The 21,177-nt window shown below is 47.9% G+C and overlaps 4 protein-coding genes across 4 annotated transcripts; 2 read left to right on the forward strand and 2 right to left on the reverse strand.

Annotated features, from left to right (window-relative positions):
• Positions 1–1,924: 1,924 nt before the first annotated feature.
• On the reverse strand, positions 1,925–8,098 carry LOC131210258 (protein ABHD13). Its single transcript, XM_058203478.1, has 3 exons — positions 7,687–8,098; positions 6,854–7,616; positions 1,925–2,439 (listed from the first exon to the last, which is right to left on the reverse strand). Exons 1-3 carry the CDS (start codon positions 7,844–7,846, stop codon positions 2,328–2,330), a joined length of 1,035 nt encoding a protein of 344 aa, XP_058059461.1. The 5' UTR covers positions 7,847–8,098; the 3' UTR covers positions 1,925–2,327.
• Positions 8,099–8,577: 479 nt separating this feature from the next.
• Positions 8,578–10,984, forward strand: LOC131210711 (nuclear pore complex protein Nup50). The gene has a single exon (XM_058203993.1). It carries the CDS (start codon positions 8,607–8,609, stop codon positions 10,884–10,886), a length of 2,280 nt encoding a protein of 759 aa, XP_058059976.1. The 5' UTR covers positions 8,578–8,606; the 3' UTR covers positions 10,887–10,984.
• Positions 10,927–14,168, reverse strand: LOC131207724 (DNA repair and recombination protein RAD54-like). Its single transcript, XM_058200349.1, has 4 exons — positions 14,148–14,168; positions 12,977–13,485; positions 12,424–12,919; positions 10,927–12,352 (listed from the first exon to the last, which is right to left on the reverse strand). The coding sequence occupies exons 1-4, from the start codon at positions 14,166–14,168 to the stop codon at positions 10,997–10,999; spliced, it is 2,382 nt and encodes a 793-aa protein (XP_058056332.1). The 3' UTR covers positions 10,927–10,996.
• Positions 14,169–14,540: 372 nt separating this feature from the next.
• On the forward strand, positions 14,541–20,344 carry LOC131212917 (ER degradation-enhancing alpha-mannosidase-like protein 3). The gene is made up of 12 exons (XM_058207004.1): positions 14,541–15,006; positions 15,088–15,234; positions 15,881–16,033; positions 16,104–16,257; positions 16,318–16,881; positions 16,953–17,042; positions 17,120–17,372; positions 17,438–17,703; positions 17,777–18,011; positions 18,091–18,186; positions 18,287–18,459; positions 18,524–20,344. Exons 1-12 carry the CDS (start codon positions 14,855–14,857, stop codon positions 18,626–18,628), a joined length of 2,388 nt encoding a protein of 795 aa, XP_058062987.1. The 5' UTR covers positions 14,541–14,854; the 3' UTR covers positions 18,629–20,344.
• The last annotated feature ends 833 nt before the right edge of the window (positions 20,345–21,177 follow it).

The raw sequence follows: 21,177 nt of genomic DNA on the forward strand, positions 1-21,177 counted from the left end.
AACGTAACATTTTTGGCCGTTAATTTTCTGTCCCAATTGTCCCAACGTGCCGTACCGATAGGTCACAGGTTGGTCGCAGAAAGTGCCGGGCCAATGAAAAGCGGGCCGCCGGCGGGAGGGTGCGGTGCTGAAAACCGACCCAACCCAACGTTTTTTTCCACTTTCAACACCGAGGCGCCGCTCCGGAGAGGGTGAAGTTTTACAGTGACGTTCTGCTTCGCTCGCTGTTGCTTCCAATCGCCAGTAGCTGCCCCACAAAACGCAAACACCGAACCGGAGGAGAGCTTTTGCTACACAAAAAGGATTAATTGTAATATATTTCCTCCTTTTTTCGGAGTCCACCTGCTACCAGCAACCGACCGACCGACCGACCGACGATAACAATGACAATGATCGGCGCACACTTCTGCGGGGCGGGGCTGCTGTAAAGTCAAAAAGGATAAAAATGTCGCCTTCCGAGCGGCGGCGGTGGTCGTCGAAAGTTGGCGCTTTTCGTTATGCTGAATTGGGGTAGCACAATTACGCCGAAGTGGCGCACGCCCTTCGGGGTGTTTCTAAGTGTTTCAGATTGTGTTCGCCAGAAGCATTGCCACCGACGTGTACACCGGTGTGGGAGCTAAAACTTTTACAATGGCAAGCCAAGGAAACGAGCGGCGCAAAGTTGCGATGAACCCGCCGAAGTATTTTAAACAGAACGGATGGCAGGATGGCAGGTGGTATCGGCCGTACATACTTGTTACATGGGGCCCAAAAAAGCATAAGTTTGTCTCAAACCAACCACAATACAAGACCTAATGAGAAGGCAATCCTGGGCTCTGTGTTGCTCGTGTCTATAAAATATTGCAGTGATTTCATAGTGAATTTTGTGTAACTGTATGATCACCTATTGAACGCTTTTGTATAACATATGCGCATACAATATTTTATAATACCAATCAGATAGCCTAAAGCTCTGTAAGGCTGTGTTCACCTGTAAAGATGAGATTGTATCAATTTTAAAACATCATAAGACTCAAGTTAACGAATGAAGCCACCGAATTACCTAAATAAAGCAACCTAATTAAGGGTTCAGCATATTAATTTAACACAAAAAATCACAAAACGGCTCTCGGATCGCTGTTCAACACTTGAAACGAAAGCCGAAACACGCCCGAACCGGAAAGACATGAACCAATTCCTAGCAACATTATACGAAATTCAATTTCACCTACAACACCCGGCCAGCGTATCGGATGATGAAGGTGATTCCGATTACGCTGTCCAACAACGCTTTAATGCTCTCGACCCGTGTCCGCTTCCCGTGGCTCTGCTCCCGCGCGCCAGTGGAGGAGCGAAAAATCGAACCCAATAAATAGCATTATACGCCGAGCACGCGCGTCAATATTTAATAATGATCGATGCCAGCCCGTGGTTGCGTTTGATTGTGCGTGGCTTCGCTTTGCACCTTCTTTTAGGCACCATTACCGTTCGAAATTCAATCATTGACACCCTCACCGGCCCGCCGGGAGACGGAATGCTCGAATTTACATCGTCAGCCCAGAGACGATCGCAGCTGCTGAAGCCAAAATACCGGCGCACCACGACGACCTCGGGTGGAGGCACCATCCATGCACCGTACCGTGCTTTAGATGAATCCATCTTTCCTACGAGGCAACGGGAAACCACGCCAAAAAGAAAGCTAATAAATTTTTTATGTAATTTTCCTCTACGTACCCGAGCGGAATGCTCCTGCAGGATCCATGCTTCAGGCGAGGCTTCAGGCTTTCAAAGCAAAGACATGAATAGGCCGTCTATAGCACCGTGTACCGCGGCCGCTGGCATCATGAAGAGGCACCTAGCCGGTGTGTTGATAATTTGATAACAGCATAAATCATTGAGGAGATAAATAAATGATCGAGCCCTAGCCCGTAGTACTTTTACGCTAATTTATTATTTCAATATTTTCATCAAGTTAAATTTTAACTGTTTATTGTTACGGTTGCTGCTGCTGCTGCTGTCGCTGTTAGGTCCATTGCTGTGTGGTTGCTCGCTGCTGGCGCACTGTGGCGGATAAAGCCGCTAAATTTGCTATTGTAAACTCCGATTTCGACTTCGTCGGCACCGCTGAGCCTCTTGTTTTATTGTTTGTGCCGCTTCACGACCACACTCATCGATTTTTCCGGTGCCGCTCAACAATCGCGTTAAGTCATCGGTTAATGCGGCTCAATTGCTATTCTAGGTACCATCACGTGATGGCTGTTGGCAGGAGTGCTTCCGCTGCTAACACCGTTGTCACCAAGGCCACACACCGTCCGCTGAACGGTGCGCGTGGGTCAAACCGCGGCACCTCATACTTCCTCTATCTGTGGCCACACGTGGCTGCGACTGACGGGTGGTGTCTGCAGTGGTCCTTTGGTTTCTTTGCATTCCTTAAGAAATTGGGCCACCCCCTGGTAGTAGCTGGGTAGAAAGGAGACACGAACACGAGAAAATGTAAATTGCACGTAAAATGTTACCCCTGCACAAACAGAAAAACACGCACACGGTGCGGTACCCGACGGCATGCAATCAGGATACATTATTCATATTTAAATGTGGTCTTCTTCACGGAAAATTGTCCACAGTTCCCGTTCCGCGAGTAACGAAGGCGAGTCAATGGAGCCACCGAAGCGTGTTTAATAGACACAAAAATAGAAAACAGTTCCCCCAGCTCGAGCAACCAAGAAACTTCAACCTCCAAAATAAGCTACCCCCAGCGGGCAGCGGCCGACGACGACGCGACGGCGGCCGGTGGACAGAATAATGTTTGACGATTAATCATCCGTCCATCGTTGGGCATGTCGGTGCGCGTACCTTCCACACAATCTGGGCGACCGAGGCGACCGAGACACCCGCAAACCGCGCCCCAAAAAACTCGACTCTAATCACGCTGCCAGAAAATCATTTTTCCGGCCGTACGCAGCGCTCGCACCGCATCCGACCGACCACCGACCGTTGGCGCGAGGTCGATTGGGGAAGTTAATTTTTAAACATAAATCATCTCATTATAAAATTAATAGTACCATCTTGGAGCGAGCTGCGGCATGCGCGTTGCGATCGACACAATCTGCTCGAAATATACTGATTAAATAAAATCCTACTGTTGCTTCCGTGAACGGGAGAGTGATAAGTTAATTGAACTAGTTCTCTAGTGGTAGTGGTTTTGGATGCTTCGTCGAAACTAGTCTTTGGATTGATTTAAGGCTCGAAACAGGCACATTTGGTACCGACCACCAGGCGCCTCCATTGAAATATTGTTTTCGAATCACCGCCAGATTTTCCAATCTACATACGATTCCAGAAAAGCTTTGCAAGCATTGTCCACTCATGGCGGCATCCACAAGCGCCGTAGATCATCGTGCCGTGAGAGGCAAACCAATTTCTAGGCGATGAAATAATCTCACACTCCCAGCCAAACTGCAACCAAAGGCATCGCAGACTTGCGGGGCCGCTCCACGCTCGGCCTAGTTCTCGTTCACGTTCACGATTTTCTAATCCGATTACCTGATGCATGTGCACATTAACTGGGATAATGCTTACACGTACAACCGCAGCCGCGCTACATTAAGCACTGTAATGTGCACTTGTGCCGGCCAATATGCCATGAATATTGAAGCAGCATCGGCCGAATCCTCATCGATGCGAACCCGGTCGCAGCAGCCCGGCCCATAGAATATTTGATATTTTATTCACGCACCAACGGTAAGCCGCAGGCGGCTGCCAGCATCCTTTCGGGAAGTCGTTCGACGGTTCGAGACCGTAAAATGGGGTCCCAGTGGGAAGTTGGCCGTCACAGACCGTGCCGCACCGCCACTCGGTTATGAAGCACTACAAAACGTAACCCTCAAGTGCGCGTGTACTGAAAAGCAAATGTTTTGGCCAAGATCAGCCAAAATTCTTTTCAATCTAAAACGCCCCGTCCTCATCTTTTCATTCGAATAGACATGTTCGCTGTGGAAACATAAAATTTGTTTAGAATAATGTAAGATGCACAACTGAAATAAGTGAACTTTCAGGTGTAACCATGAATAAAACCTAATACTTAATCATTATGATCAGCTTATTTGGTTTCTCAGTTAATTTTGCTAATAACCTAAACATCTAAACGGGCGATACAATTTTCACTTTATGTTGCTGGTATTCTATGAATGCATATGAGGCCAAGAAGAAAACAATGATTTGTTGAGTAATTTACAAGAGGGTAAGTTAGACATAGAATAACAAAACTCAACGTTACACTTTAAATCCGACTAAAGAAACGGAAACAAACGAGCAACCCTTTTGCGCAAAACAGCAAACGGTTATAATTTTTTTTTACTTGGTTGAAATAATATGCCGCACACGTTGCCCTCTTGAATCCCCTGCCAAACGGGCATCATCATTCCTGTCATCAGGACTCAGAACCCCGACCATAAGGGGGATGATGAAGAAAAATGAGTTCAAATCCATTCGCTGTCTGTCGGCGGCTCCGGAAGCAATGAACAATGTAAAATTAATCCTTTCAAGTGCTGCAAGTCCTCGTCCCAGCCCAGCCCTTATGGGGACCATCTCCCCACACGAATACGCAACACAACTCGGTAACGGCCAGCGGAGAAGGGTTCGCTTACCGCGAATAATTGCCACAAGCAAAAGTCACCTTTACAAAGGAGCACCAAATTACCTACATCAAGGTGGCGCAAGTGAAGCGGAGGCAAGGTGGGCTCCATTTTGTGACAGGAATTTCCTTCGTCAGCATTAATGCCGTCAAACGTCACCGTTTGCCATTAACGCGCCACCAAGCTCGGTTAAAATCACCCCTTGGGGAGGCCCCCGGCGCACATTAACACGCGCACCGGAAATGGTCGTGCACAGAGGGAAGAAAAGATCCCCTTGGTTGGCGGGGCCACTGACAAATGGCACGAAAGAGAACCCATCGTCGCCAAACCCTTTCCAACCGATCCATCCGGATTCAGTGGGCCGGAAAAAGGGGAAATCACTACAATCATTTCAATTTATGTAAAAGAGGATATCAAATGATGTAGAATAATCCTATCAATACTCTATCTCTCTCTCTCCTTTCCCTGGTGGTGCCGACTGAAGAGCTAACGAGAAAGGGCACACGGCAGGAAGTACCATTAGTAGTCAATACTACGGCTGAGGGGCGGCCGATGATGAGTTCAAACATATGGCTCCGCAACCGAAAGCCATTGACAGGGTATTAGTACCCCGCTCCGCATGGGAATCCTCAAATTGTAGCAAAATGTGCTATATGCATGCAGATACACTTGATAGACAGTTCTCTGGCGCTGCAAATGCGGCCGTCATGTTTATCTCCTCTTTCATTGATCATGTTGGGGGCAGTTTCATTTTTCTGTCCTATTTTTCAATTAACATATCTGCAAATGAGTGATCAATAATAGAAATATTAGCATATTTTATAAATACTCTTAGCTTGTCAAGCGTGTTCGTTGCTTACAACGAACTCGCTTCAGTATGAGCAGCAACCAGGGTCGACAGCTACCGTATTGTAACAATTATTCGCCAAAATATACTCGTTGCCAAAATTGGGATTAATCCAACCGACCCAAATATGCTGAATGATATCCACGAATATGTTGGCAGCACGAAGGTGTATGTGTGGGGAAGTGTGGTTCGCCTCAAAAGTGTATCATATGAAACTTTGTCTTCCATTTAGCAGACTCAATTTGGGGCAGACTGGCAGCGGAAACACAAAGTGTTCCGCTACAGCCCCCAAGCACACAACGGAGTGGTGACTACAATGGTGAGACGCACCGGTTCGCGTGGTTCGGCGGTGGTTGCCCCTTCAACCATACAAGCGCATTAAAGCATCTCCGCTTCATGTGCGGGCTCAAAAAGTTACCCGCCCATTAATACAACTCCGGACAGGAGGGAATGGGACACAAACGGAAGCACCAAACCAGAACAAAGGACCAACCACTGATCCATCTGTCAAAAATATAAAATGGGATAAAACCGACTTAAACGCAAACGTAATTAATATTTGAAATAAATATCTCACAGCGCTGTCTAGTTGATGGAGTGTAACGGAATACACCGACCACGTGGCGTCATTGCGACATTGCCTGCGGAAGTTGGAAACACTCAATAGAAGCATGTCGAACTTGTCTCGTAATGGCACCATTGCTTTATTCTGCATTGTTTGGTGACGTAGTTCTTAACAAGCGATACTTCGGGGGAGCATAGAAGTATGGCATTTGTTTATTCATTTATTCTTCTTTGTGAATTCTTTTGAAAATTGTACAATTATTGTTAAAACCTATTTCAGAGTGGACCAAGCCGAAAAAGGTCTCTAAAGTCATATAATATTATATGTTTTGCTCATGACGCTGTCAATCAAATTAAGTTCAAATGACATAACGGTTGCCGTGGTCTGCTTAATGCTGTAGGTAACATCCTATATTGGTACACATAACATCCGTTAAACAAAAATATATAACAACGAAACAAAAACTAGGTATGAATGAATTAAACATCCGTCCAAATATTCTAAACGATGCAACATGGCTTAGCAAACAGTTTACCCAGTTTGCCAATCGTTGTAAAAAGCATAGGACAATCGCTCGGAAGTCTACACCTCGGCTCAAGACTCCATGTGAGATAGAATGGTTTCCGGTTGCGATTATATCGGAGAAGTAAAACCTGCAGACACAAAAAATGGTTTCAAACTAACTACCATACATATTGTAATAGCCCGATTTCGACTATGAAAATTATACTTAAGTAGCATGTCATTCCTAATGGATTCAAATTCATATTAACCAATCATGTATCTGTTTCATAAGGTAACAAGAATGTGATTCATTGCTTCACTTACCCACTCACAGCCCACGTGTCATTGTGCGAACCACCGGCAATCTGTAGCATCTGTTTGCGTGTACTGCCGCACCGCGTGTGCAGCATCGTCATCATCCTCGGAGGCACTAGAGTGTCGGCCAGGCCGGAAACGAACAGGATCGGTGCGGACACAAACTGAATTTTGTCGACCGAAAGAAACTGGTTCCGGTACAACAACAGCGGCAGGTACCGAACGCAGGGATGAATCAGTTCTACCGCCATATCGGGAATACTGGTGAACGTGTTCTCCACAATCACACCCATCAGCTTCGATCCATACACGGCATCAGCGGCCAGATCAATCGCTACGGCTCCACCCAACGAGCGACCAAACACAATCACCTGGCTGTGGTCCAGATCGTGCCGACTAAAGAGATGGTCCAGCACCGTGCGCGCATCAGCAAAGAATCCCTTCTCGTGGGGCGCTCCCGTCGACAGGCCGTACCCGCGGTACTCGACCATCAGCACATTGCACTGCAGGGTGTGGAAAAATCCACTGGCATTCTGCAACCGATGCCCCATGTTGCCAGCATTTCCGTGGAAGTACACTATGGTGGAAACATAGCGTCCCTTATCGCCCGGATGTCGAACCCAGAACGCGTGAAGAGACACGCCGTCGCGCGTCTTGACGTGCAGCGTTTCATACGGCAGGCCATGCATCGATGGAACCGGAATGAAAATCCGTGAATTGGCTGGTAGTTCAGGGTGGTACAGCAGGTTATCTTGTGCGTGATAAAGAATGCCTGAAACGGAATCGCAGATAAACTTGTTAGCACCTTCTGTGCAATAGTGCCAAGAGCGCTAGCGCCTTACCTGAGACGGCAAACAAAAGCAGCAGAAAGGCGAAAAATCCTCCATAAACTATGTATATCACTGTGGCAGCTAACAGTGCCGCGCCACCGGCTGCCCATATACGCATGGCAATGCCTGCCAGCACGCGCCAGAACCTGATCCGCCAGTCGCGAAACGGCATTGTGGACGGGTATGTTGTGAGACCGTTTTCACTTTCAGAACGATATTTGACCAACGTAAACTGCTCACGGAATTTGGCGAACGGCACAACAAACCAAATAAATGTTCGTAACACAAACGTGGGCCCTTCTTTCAAGTGGCGACATACGGTTACGACGAATTTGCGGTGGCCCAACTGTTCCAATGGCCATTCTTCGGTAGTGTTCACATACTACCCACTTTGCTATACTACCAAAGCCAATAATTTGACCGGCGATGGTCCATGTTTCAGAGAAATGAGTAATTTCGTGCCGCAAAACGAACAACAAACGCACCACAAGTAACTATGCAAAGTATGTAAATGTTTTTGTTCATCGCGCTTTTGACAGATCGGTGTTTGTTTTCGTTTGCAGATTTTGACAGCAACCGGCAAATTGGAGTTCGCTCGCAGAGCACGGCTGAATTACTTCCAAAAACAGATTTTGCACCAATTCTAAAGTTGTTTATTCATAGTTTGATGTGATTCCGTGTAACTGAACGACTAAATCTTATTCAATACTATCGTTCAATGGAAAGAAACTTACAAAAACTTGTTCTTGAAACCCAAAAACGAATGCCCAAACAGAGCCATATTTTCTGACATAGAAAAAGCCATACTTTATTGCATGGGCAGAAAGAGCCATATCCTCTTACACACTAACATTTCACTCAATTTTCACGTTTTCGGCGCGCAAGGTTAGCAGAAGGTTTTGTGTATAGAAAAATCACTTTAGGAAACAATAATGGCCAAACGTGTAGCACAGTCTTCGCTGAACCATATGAACTGGAACGAAGACGAGGAACCCGAGGAAGTTGGTGAATTTGCGAAGGCCTCGGAAGAAGTTATAAAACAACGCGTCATCAAAAAAGCTCGGCGCCGCGTCGATGGCGCTGCAGATAGCACCGCAGCCGGATCCGCACCATCCGTGTTTGGAGGTTTTAAAGGTTTCTCGGCACTGCAACCGGAAGAAACACCGGCCACCGGTGGCACGAAATCGTTCTCCTTTCTGGCCGGCTTGGGTGCAGCGAAACCCAATGGCAACACAGCCGGTTCCAGTGCTGGCGGCAGCACGATATCGTCCTCGACGCCCATGTTTTCGTTTGGATCGAACGCTGGATCTACTTTGGCCGATTCGAGTAAGAAGTTCACGTTTGGCACACCAAGCAACTTGAAGCTGGATAGCACTCCCGCCGCGGTCAGTGATAAACCAACAACCGGTTTTACATTCTCCGCCTCGAAGGACAACGGATCAGCGGATAGGAATAAAACAATGTTTGGTGGCGCTAAATCAATCTCTGGCGAAGCCGGAGCACCAACGAGCACGTTTTCCTTTGGATCGACAGCACCAAAGTCGGATGCAACGACAACGGCCGACGCGAAGAGCACATTCACTTTTGGATCTGCGGCTAAAAAGGACACGGCGTCCGAAGCGGGAGCTGCTACATTCTCATTTGGCTCAATACCGGCACCAAAACCGGCGGAATCTACTGCCGCTAAAACGTTCACTTTCGGGTCATCTTCGGCGAAGGATGTCGGTTCTGGTGCTACGGACAAGAAAGCCACCTATTCATTCGGTATGCCTGCTGCGTCGAAGGAAACCGTGGTTGTCGACAAAAAGTCGTTCAGTTTCGGAACGGCCAAAGAGACTAGCGAAGAAACGGTGAAAAAAATGTTCAGCTTTGCTGATACTGCCGCCAAGACGGCAGCCGACAATGGAGCAGATTCTTCGAAGAAGGATGTCCCCCTAGGAAGTCTGTCGCAAAAGAAGGACGGTGATGGTGCGGATGGTGCGAAAAAATCATCCGGGTTCACCTTCGGTTCGTTGTCATCGTCATCACCGTCGGCTCTCAAAACTGATAGCGCCGATGCGGCGAGTAAAAAACCGGTTTTTGGTGGTTTTGGTATCACGCCATCCAAAGAACCGGCGGTGGCACTGGCAGCTGAAGTGCCAAAGCAAACGTTCTCGTTCGGTTCACTTCCAGCAAAAGAGCCGGAACCAAAGGTAGCGGAACCAAAAGCTCCGTTTGCCGGTTTTGCTGGAACCACTTTCGGCGCAAAGCCTTCGGCGACCACCGCAACAAACAAGGACAACAACACGGCGAATGCCAATAAGGAGTTTGAGAAGAACGTCGTCGCTCTAAACAAATCGTTCATCACGTGGGTCACTAAACATGTGGAGGCAAATGCGTTCTGTAAGCTGCACGTTGTTTTCAAAGATTACGAGAAACACTTTGCAAAATTAGAAAGTGACAAAACGGCGCTACGACCGGCGCCGGCCAAAGAGAAGGAAAGCACAGAAGTGGTAGCGAAAGACAAGGAGAAGGAAGTAGCCAAGCCAATGTTCTCGTTCGGTAGCATACCAAAAGAGTCTCCGGTCAAGCTTCCAGTTCCGGCTGCCGCCACCTTTTCTTTCGGAAGCTCTAAACCATTCAGCTTCGGTAGCCCAGGAGGAGGCATTACATCATCGTCCTCGACCACGAAGAGCCCGACCTCGACGGCTGCCGTGTCCACCTTTTCACCGTCTTTCTTTGCCGGTGCTTCCACTTTCGGCAGCCAACCTTCAGCGGGTGGATTTTCCTTCGGAAGCGTCGCCAAACCGGCAGGCGACACAGGCAACAAAGAGACGGATGAAGGAGACGGTGGCGATGGTACCGACGAACCACCGAAGGTGGAGTTTACGCCGGTTGAAGAGAAGGACAGTGTTTACTCGAAGCGTTGCAAGTTGTTCGTAAAAGCGGCTGGAGCATACTCAGATCGGGGCGTTGGAACGGTACACATCAAACAGGTGGATGGTAAAGTGCAGGTGCTGGTCCGCGCCGACACCAACCTAGGCAATGTTCTGCTGAACATCATCCTCAACGAATCCGTTCCGCTGCAGCGAATGGGAAAAAACAACGTTATGATGATTTGTCTACCGACACCGGATTCAAAGCCTCCACCAACATCGGTGCTGCTACGAGTGAAGACGGGCCCGGAGGCGGACGAGTTGTATGAAACGCTACTCAAGCATAAGCCGAAATAAGCTTTTCATTGCGCATAAAATTGATACGAAACGATTAGTTTTTTAATACAGTAACCTGCAAATATTTAAGAATTTTTGCGAAAAATAAACGTAAAATAACCGATAACGAACTACAGAACGAAATCTTCGTCCTTCCCGTCATCCTCCGGCTCATCGTCGTCGTCCTCGGGACAGGAATCGGTTCTCCTATTTTCCTTCGCTTCGTCGTCCACCTCTTCCTCTTTTTGCTGTTTCGCGGCCAGTGCCTGCTGGCGCCTTTGTTCGGCTAGCTCTTGCTCCACCACGGCCGAATTGGAGCGATGGTGAAACACGAACGAAATACAGCGGGTAATGTCCCACGACTTCGAAAGTATGTCATCCGGAATACCCTTATTGTTGGCGCAATGGTACCAGTGCACCAGATCCGACATGCAGTCGCTGCTTTCCGGTGGCAAGCGCATCTGAACACCGTTCGTGCAGCGTTTGCAACGAAAGATATCGTGCGTGTCCGAGATTGTCACCTCGTCCAACTTGAACAGATCTTTCAGGTCGTCCTGCGTAAAGTGCCGTTCACCGTCCTCATTATTGTCGACCACCGTCGTCGAAAGTGCTTTCTTGTGCGTCTGACGTTGGAAGATTTTTTCCTCGATCGAACCAGTGGCTAGGAGCCGATAGATGAAGCACGGTTTCTTCTGCCCATCGCGCCACACTCGGGCCATCGCTTGCTCATCGTTGGCCGGGTTCCAATCCGGATCGAACATCACCAACCGGTTTGCCCCGATCAGGTTCAATCCGCAACCGCCTGCCTTCGAGCTGAGCATAAAGATAAAATCGGACGAATCGGCACTGTTGAATTGGTCCACTACCTTTCCTCGTTTCTTGATCGTCATCGTGCCATCAAGTCGCACGTAGCCATATCCTCGTTTGCGGCACAGCTTCTCAAACAAATCCAACGTTTGCGTGTAGTTCGACACGAGCACGATCTTATCGGTGGTGGTGGTTTTGATGGAGGCCAGCATACAATCTAGCAAAAGAAGCTTCGCTCCGAGCTCTGGGCGCAACTCGCGAGCGCTATAGTTTGCAGGCATGATACTGGCTGCTTTCTCGAACCCATCGGCACCCTCCTGTATCTTATCGTATACCAGATCCGGGTGGTTGCACAGCTTCTTCAGCGTCGTTATGTTTGAGAGTGCGGTCAAACTAGCTTTGTGCTCCGAGCGCTGCTGTTGCAAGCTTCGCCGGACCGTGTCCGACTGTAAAAATGCTTTATACAGGTCAGCCTGCACAGCGGTCATCCGTACGCAAACCACCATCTCGAACTTAACTGGAAGATACTTAGTCAGCAATGCGCTGGTACGCCGTATCATACACCGATTCACGAGTCCCGCCAACTCCTGCAAACGCTCCGTCGCCTTTTCACGCTCCGCTTCTGTAGAATTGGCGTCCTGGCCGCGAAGAATCGGCAACTCATACTGCTTACGAAATTCCTGCACAAAAAAGGGGAACATTTATTCTAAGCAGCTCATTTGGGTCACCTTCTGGAGCCATCATGCCTTACCGCAGTTGTACCCAACATGTTGGGGTTTACAAAGTGCAACAAACTGTAATACTCGGTCAGATCGTTCTGGATTGGTGTTCCGGACAGCAGAACCCTTCGCTTCGTTTTGAGTCCCATCAGCGCTTGGTAGGTAAGGTTTTCGCAGTTCTTCAGCCGATGCCCCTCGTCACACAGGACGGCTCCTACTTCCGAATTGTTCAGTATGGGCGCGTAAAGGCGAAACGTTTCGTAGCTAATTATCAGCACCGGCGTACCGTGCCGTTGGCTCTGGTTTGCCATGTACTGTTCCAACTCTTTAGTTGTTTGCTCTTTCGAACCACCGTCAATGGACAGGCAATTCACACGGCAACCGAGCCACTTGCCGAACTCTTTGTACCAATTCTTCACCAACGAACTGGGGCACACGATAATCGCCTTCCCGATCGTTGGTTTACAGTCAGGGCTTTGCCGGAGTAGTGTCCAGAGCAACGTAATACATTGCAGAGTCTTTCCAAGCCTTAGGATGAAGAGAAACTTTGTTACTCAAGATCAAGATAGGTGCATTTCTACTAACCCCATTTCATCAGCCATGATACACCCATTAAATTCGCCCTTCGCGCCGGTCACACAGTCGTACATGAAGCGGACACCTTCCCGCTGATGAGGACGCAGAATGTTACCGAGCAGGGGATCGACTACCACGTGGACTGGTAGTTTGTTTGTGTCCATCTTAAGCTTCTCGTGTTCGGTCAACTCAGGCGGACTGTACAGCACGAGGGCGTTACAGGCGAAGGGATCGTACATGGCTCGTCGTGCCGCCGCCCGTTTCATGCCCAGACAACGGGTCGAATGCTCGGGCACATAGTTCGCGATCGGCACCTTGAATGGTTGGCTCAAAATCTTGAGGATCATCATTTCGTGCTCGGAAACGGTTAGCTTCGGACCCGCCGACGGGGATCCGCCAGTAGCCGTTTCTCCCCGTTTGCGACATTCTCGTTGTCGTTTCTGTGCGGATAGGGGGCTTTTGAAAGGCGAATTAACCGCTGTCGACGGTAGGCACCGGCTCGGCACGAGGCTTTTACGCTGTGGAAAGTAAAATCGTTGTCAGTACGTGGTAGCAATCTTCAAACCCAGCCAATTACCATAACACTGCAAATCGATGAGGAACATTCCAAACAAACGTCGTCCTTTCGCTTCAGTTTCGTTGGACACTTTGGTTGTTGGCGCCAATTGTTTTGAAATTGCGACTGGAGCACTGACGTTTCGATGGAGCAACACAGTTGGCCATGAATCGTTGTCAGGAGGTCTTTTCGAAAGTATGGTGATTGTTTTTAACAATGCAATGCCTCTTGTTATTCGTTTAGTTTAAAACTGGAGCGAAATAGATTCACAGCGACAAATAAAAAATGTTTATGAATAAATACAAAACAACTCCCGTCGCGCTCTCTAGCGCCAAACAGTCCGAACTACGTGGTTGTCAAATCTGACTCGATCTCCTCTCTCTTTCTCACGGCCATCTCGCTCACCCGTCAACTGTGCTGTCAAACTGGCAAAAATAATCGAACAACACCAAAGAACGGTCAATCGCTCGACGGACACACGGAATAAATCCAACGAAAGCCTTTCGTTTTAGGCGAGTGAACTCCACTGGCTGCCTCTCCGTTCTAGTGATTAACCACGGCATCGCAGGCGGAATCCTGGCCGACCGAACGCGGACACGAGTTCGCTAGTTTGCCTCGAGTTACCTGCGGGGCTGAGGACACCATCCGCAGCTCTCGAAAAACAAGGGCATCACTTTCGAGATCGCTGATCTGTGCGTGCCTGGGTGAAGCGCGTGAAGTGAAGTTTCACGGTCATCGAGCGATGTGGTCACTGGGGTTCGCTTCCTGATAGTGTGCACGGTTCGTTGGGGATTGGGTGACCGTGGCGCGCCACGGATGCGCTAACGATTGTAGACTGTGCAGTCAAAAATGGAGCAATAGCAGTTGAGTGGGGTGCTGATGTGGTGCTCGCATCCACCTGTAGTGATTAGAGAAGCCACGTCCTGCGAGAGAGCGTGAAGAAATCCGTTTTATGGAGCCTCCAGCTTCAAGGCTGCATCTGCCTGGGTCGAGATCGTTGGTGTGGTGGTAGGAAAATACCACTTCCATTCCCTTTTCGTTCCTCCAAAAACCGCGAATGAGGTCGACCGAATGAATGCAGAGCAACGGCGAACGGCAAACGAGACGCGAGACAAGGGAAACGAACGGGACATTCTCGGCCAACGGGTTTCGGGCCGCCGTTTTGCGTGGCGTACTCAACGCACCAGCAACAATCGCGCGTGAGAGTGCGCGCGCACCTGTGTGTGTGCATCATTTGCCAGCGCGTCCATCGAGCGATCAGAAGGCGAACGGGAAAGAAGTGGCCGTCGGGTTAAGCCTAAAACCGGAAAGTGTCCCCTTCCGGTCTGAGAATGCGGACATTATCGACCGTGAATCGAGGGACACCGAATGTGGTCTGTCTGTGGGTGGCCGTGATGGTCATGCTTCCGGTGACAATGGGCACCGAGGAGACACCGACCGTTCCCACACACAACATGTCGAACAAGGAACGCAACGAGCTAAAGTAAGACAACGCGCCACAACCGGGAACATCTAATTGCTTGGCGTTGTGTTGCTAATTACTTTCCATCGCTTCTGCTTTTAGGGAGGAGGCCAGGGAAATGTTCTACCATGCGTACCGGGCGTACATGGATAACGCGTATCCGGCGGACGAATTGATGCCGCTGAGCTGCACCGGCCGGTACCGAGGTGTGACACCCTCCCGCGGTGATCTGGACGATACGCTTGGGAAGTAAGTTTCGGAGGGGCCCTCTCCCGTGATCGGCCAAAAGCGGCAGAAAACGGTGTGATGCGTTGGCAGTTGATAAGGCGGATTGGTTTTCGTCTTCGTCATGTTGTGTGGATTGTTTCTTCCATCTTTCTTTCACTCGAAGAGTGTTTGCTTAACAAGCACACACACCTTCGTAATCAGTCATCGTTATCGTTGGCAACGTGTTCTTATCGTGTGCTCTACCGTTGGGCAATCGACGTAAACAGCTGCTCAAAGTATACCGTAGCTGCGCCACAATGTTTTCAAAAACATTCTTTTTATTGTTAAATTTAAACCTTCAGGGAACCGCAAAAAAACACTTGCCGCAATTTGATTAGCTGGCAAACCCATTAAATTAAAATCGAACCCACCATCGTCGTCGCTCCTTCATATTGCGTAATATTCTTATTATTCCATTGCCATGTTGCGTGACCGAGGATTAATAGATATTGATAATTTGTTCAATGTTTTTTTTTCATTTGTATGATGTTAATATTCATTCAAAGCGATGATGAGATTATGGGCATTATTTTGTATTATTTTGTAAAAACTCAACCCAAAGTTGTGAATCTTTTCGCTGCTATCCACCACGTCCAACCGGTCTGACCCATTTGTTCTATACCTACAGTTTCTCTATGACGCTCGTGGACACGCTCGACACCCTGGTGGTACTTGGCGATTTGGAAGAGTTCGAAAGTGCTGTTAAGTTGGTGATAAAAGATGTGAAATTCGACAACGACATTATCGTGTCAGTGTTCGAGACCAACATTCGAATGATCGGGTATGTCTACACAGCAAACAGCCAGTCATCGATGCTATAAGGTGAATCTTTCTGTTAATCTCTCTTACAGTGGTTTGCTCTCTGGCCATATTTTGGCAGAGTACGTCCAGAAGCAGGCAGATGTGATGAGCTGGTATCGTGGTGAGCTCCTAGAGATGGCCAAAGATCTTGGCTATCGATTACTGCCCGCTTTTAACACATCTACTGGCATTCCACATGCACGGGTAAGGCAAATGTTTTCGATGGCAGCCGAGCAAATGGTAAAATTTTCTCATTTGCCTTAGGTCAACCTAAAGCACGGTATGAAGGTGGAAGCATTGCGGCACTCGCGCGAGACATGCACCGCATGTGCGGGAACAATTCTTCTCGAATTTGCCGCCCTTTCTCGACTGAGTGGAGAACCCATCTTTGAGCTTAAAGCCCATGCTGCCATGGACGCACTGTGGAAGATGCGTCACCGGAGCTCGGAACTAATGGGTACGGTTCTGAACGTGCATTCCGGAGACTGGATACGGCGTGAGTCCGGCGTGGGAGCAGGTATCGATTCGTACTACGAGTACTGCCTCAAATCGTACATTCTTCTTGGGGATGAGCGTTATTTGGCACGCTTCAACCGCCACTACAATGCGATTATGAAATACATTAGCCAAGGCCCAATGCTGCTCGACGTACAGATGCATCGACCACACACAAAGACGCGCAACTTTATGGATGCACTGTTGGCTTTCTGGCCCGGTCTGCAAGTGCTGTCGGGTGATCTAAAACCCGCCGTACAAACGCACGAGATGCTGTACCAAGTCATGCAAATGCATACCTTCATTCCGGAGGCGTTCACGTTCGACTTTCAGGTGAAAATTGGCGGTTTGTCATTACGCTTTTCAATTTTTCCTATAATACACCTCACACGGTTGGCTTTCAGGTGCACTGGGGACAGCATCATCTGCGGCCAGAGTTTATAGAGTCAACGTACTTTCTGTACCGCGCAACAGGCGACCATTACTATTTGCATGTACGTATGAAGCATCTTGGAACTACCTCCTAGACAAGTGCGGTTTAAAATTTTGAATTCTCTACGTCCTTCTACAGGCAGGGAAGAAAGCTCTGAAAGCCTTACAGCAGCACGCCCGTGTACCGTGCGGATACGCAGCAGTGAATGATGTCCGTACCGGTAAACACGAGGACCGCATGGATTCATACGTTCTATCCGAAACGTTCAAGTATCTGTTTTTGCTGTTCTCCGATCCGGCGGATCTCATTCTGAACATTGAGGACTTTATCTTCACCACCGAAGCCCATCTGCTACCACTGACGCTGGGCGTATTGGGCAATAACACTTTAGGTAAGTGTGGTTGAGAAACGAGCGAAATTGGTTCGAATTGACTTATATCTCACGTCCCGTTCCAGGTACGAGAGACCAGGAAGATCAGGTCCACATGCTGGACTACATGCGATCGTGCCCGAGTCCGAACAAGTTATTTCCTGAAACGGTCCGGCGTCCACTACGTGACCTTGTTACGGGAGTCTGTCCGCGCATATCGAGTGCCAAGCGCCTCCGAGCGACTGACTTTCAGGCAAGCAATGCAGATCATCTACGAACAGTTTACGACATGGGCATTACGATGGTTTCGCTAGGCGAGGGCAAGGTGCAGTTGCTGCACAGTTTCTATAACGTAAGGAATTATTCGCTGCTTCAAATACTTGCAAGATTCCCGTTGGCAAATGTTTTATTACGCTCTTTACTAGGCCAAATCACCAGAGGACGCAGAACGGGGACTAGTCTTTATGCAGGAAATGGTGGAACTATCGAAGTCGAATGCCATTCCCAATACTCAGCTGCAAGCAGTGGCTTTCCGGAGGGACGACGATCAGGAAATGCATGTTCTGGAGGCCGGGCCCAGCCACTTCGGGATGGAGCTGACGAACGATATGTCCGTCGTGCAGCAAGCCGTTTACGCGAAGCCCATAAAACTGTGCTCAGGTGAGTATTGAAAGCTGCCCCGAACATACCAAAGTCCTTTAAGCAGCGTATTGAATGTGCGATTCCTGACTTCCAATAGCCCTCAAAAACGCCGATGAAATTCGTGGTAAAATCGTCATCGTCGAACGAGGAGAATGCACGTTTGTGGACAAAGCAAGAAAAGCACAAACCGCGGGTAGGTCGTACTCTCTGGCCCTGAGCCACCAGTCCTTCGGGCGTGCTTATTTTCTTCCTATGTGTAACTAATTTGTCGCGTAAACTTATTTCTCTCAAAGGCGCGGTTGCGGCAATAGTGTTCGATAATATGCCAAACACGTCGATTAACAATCAGCAAATGTTCGCCATGTCCGGGGACGGACGGGACGACGTTCAGATACCGGTTGTGTTTCTCTTCACGAAAGAGGCGGAACAGCTCATGACAACCATCAAGCAGCAGCCAACCACGGAGGTTTGTGAAATGATGAGTGAAAATGATTAAAACATAGATTAACCTGGCGGTTTCGTTTTTTCAGCTTACACTAATGTCCGTCTCCGGCCTGAAGGAAAAGCTGGACCGAGAGCGCGCAGACACAACGAAGACTGACACAAATAGCAAATCAAAAACGGCAACGCCATAGTACGAGCTCGAACGGAATGGCGAAGGGATTGAAAAACTGGCGCGCAGAACGGTAGTTGACGTGGATTCCGTGGCAGGGAATGGCATTTAGTGTCGTAGTCACATTTATTGGGGTCTCGCCAATAATTTGCCAAAGGTCTCGCATCAAGCATCAACCTGCCCTGTAGTCAAACCATAAATCTAGCGACGGGTTCCACGAATGTTAGATAGTAATGAATTTTAGGGAAAAAGCAAATATGCAAAAATGTCCAACGATCCTCGCCGGCGCGCGGCTTTCATTCCAAAGTCTGACCGGACGGATGGAGAGGAATCGTAAGAAAAGTGTAGAAAAATTGTTTATTTTTCACAAAAGTTCCCCCCAAGAGGATACTGTGTTGAAGTGAATACGAAAATGGGGTGTTAGTCTCAAGGGGTCTGAGCGCATAATCGCATGAAGGCATCGTTCTTTCCTCTTCAGATTAGCAAAGTGATACTCGCGTGTTACGAAAGGACCTGTACTATGTTACGCGAAATGGATAGGTAGCGCGCGTTGTGCTCCGAAAGGCGTTAGGTGATTGACTATTTTGCTACAGTATGTGTAAAACTCTATCATTGAACCCCTTTTTTCGGCTAACATTGCAATACACATATCACCAATCGGTTTAGCTAAGTGCTGGATTTTGAGTGGCTTTTGGTTTGAACACTACTGTGTGCCTCAAGTTGACAAACGTGTGTTTGGCTGTGTCCTTTAGCACGGTTGTCGATAAAAATGATAAACAACCATCTTCCATTGCCACACTACCGACGACTAGTGCGTAGTCGATGTCAAACAACTGCCGTACTGAGCCATCTTTCCGACGTTACACCCTTTCGAGGGGGTAACTATCTGTTAGCCTGTTTCGGTTGGTCCGTTAAACGATGCTGAACAATCATTCCTTCCTATTGTTTGCTGGATTATAGGAATAGCTGGTATGGCTGGAAAGGAATGAATGGGAAAGTTCATCATGCTTATTTCGGTTCTATTACAACAAGTAGTATCGAAAGGAAGCAATCCCTTACTTCCCTTACTGATTACCTCGTAAGATTAAACCACAAGTTTCGTTCAGTGTTCGTGAAAGCAGCCTCAGGGCAGTGAAGAATAACTTTTCGTTGTTTATTGGTTTAAAAATTACCCAAATCAATACGTTGCAATAAAAACGAGAAAGGCAACGTCAAAAGATATTTCGCAAAAAACCGGGTCAAAGCCATGCATTTCAAAAAGCTAAAAGATTTCGATACATAAAAATCCTATAAGAAGCATTAAAATATTAGGAAACAAACATAAAAAAACTATGATCAACAGCGGCATGGTATAGTAAAACGTTGTAAATAATTCTTTTGTACGTAAACATTAGCAAAGTGAAGCAAGTGAAACATTCTAGCAATTAAGTATTGCATAAACGCCAGGCGAATCTTAGGTTTAAGTAGATTAAATTCAATAAGCAAATGTTGCAATATCTGGTGCGGCGAAAATGGCGTGATATGGCAAGTGGCCGCGTGCGGCTGCAGCGAAAGTCAAACGTTTCTCACAACGGCCCGGCGACCCTCCTTGCCAACAAAGGTGCCGCAACGGCGGCAAGTAATGTGTGGGTAGTTGTAGAATAATTTAGCTACCGTTTTTTTCTTTGATAATACAATTGTGTTTCGGTTTTTCCTGTTGCGTAAAACCTGTTGTTATCATTTTGTAAATAAATGCAAATTTTATAACAAAATTGTATCCTGAGCCGTAATATTTAGAAAAGAGAGAAGCACATCCGAAAGAAGGAAAGGCGAGATTGCGGTAAAATGTAGTATCTAAAATCTTGTTGTTGCGTAAAACTTTGGATGCACTGTACGTCCTAGCCGCTGGCACAGGCGCCCCTGGCGGATTAGAAGTGAACCGTAGTAGAACACGCACACATACGGGATCGCCAGGACGGCCATGTTGGGGACAGGACCGCGTGGAACGTTGAAACAAGAGGGGTCGCAAACGGAACGTTGAAGAGAACAGTCGTGAACCGAGTTAAGAAGGGTCGTGAACCAAGTCGTGAACAGTGAAGAACAGTCGATAGAACCGTGAAGAACAGTCGATAGAACCGTGAAGAAGTTAGGGAGGAACCGCTGCAAAGAGACCTAAATTTTTGAGCTCTCCACCGGGAGCTGCAAAAAAGGTTGCACGAAGGAACATTGAACACTCTGAACGCCTTAATTTTAGTAAATAAAATTAACACTTGTTGATATCGATTACGAATGTTTTTTCTTAGCTCTTAATTAAGTTAAACAGTCAGAATGTTAACTTGTATCCGTAGTTTGTCCCCAGTGCGTATTTGTTTGGAGTACATTTAAACGAAGACAATGCAAAGTGACTTGAAGTTAACTTCGACTTGAGCGTTCTGAAAGAAGGTAATGACTAATTAGAAATTTCCTTTTACCGGAAGACACTGCCGAGATTGTTAGTGCAATTATGCTGCCGGGAACAGGATGCGTTGTTGTCCTCCCGGTCCAACCATTTCATTTCCGTTATCATTTCGGTTCCGTTTGTTCTTCGGAACC

The sequence above is a fragment of the Anopheles bellator genome, chromosome 2, assembly GCF_943735745.2.
Source record: "Anopheles bellator chromosome 2, idAnoBellAS_SP24_06.2, whole genome shotgun sequence".
Lineage (NCBI taxonomy): Eukaryota > Metazoa > Arthropoda > Insecta > Diptera > Culicidae > Anopheles > Anopheles bellator.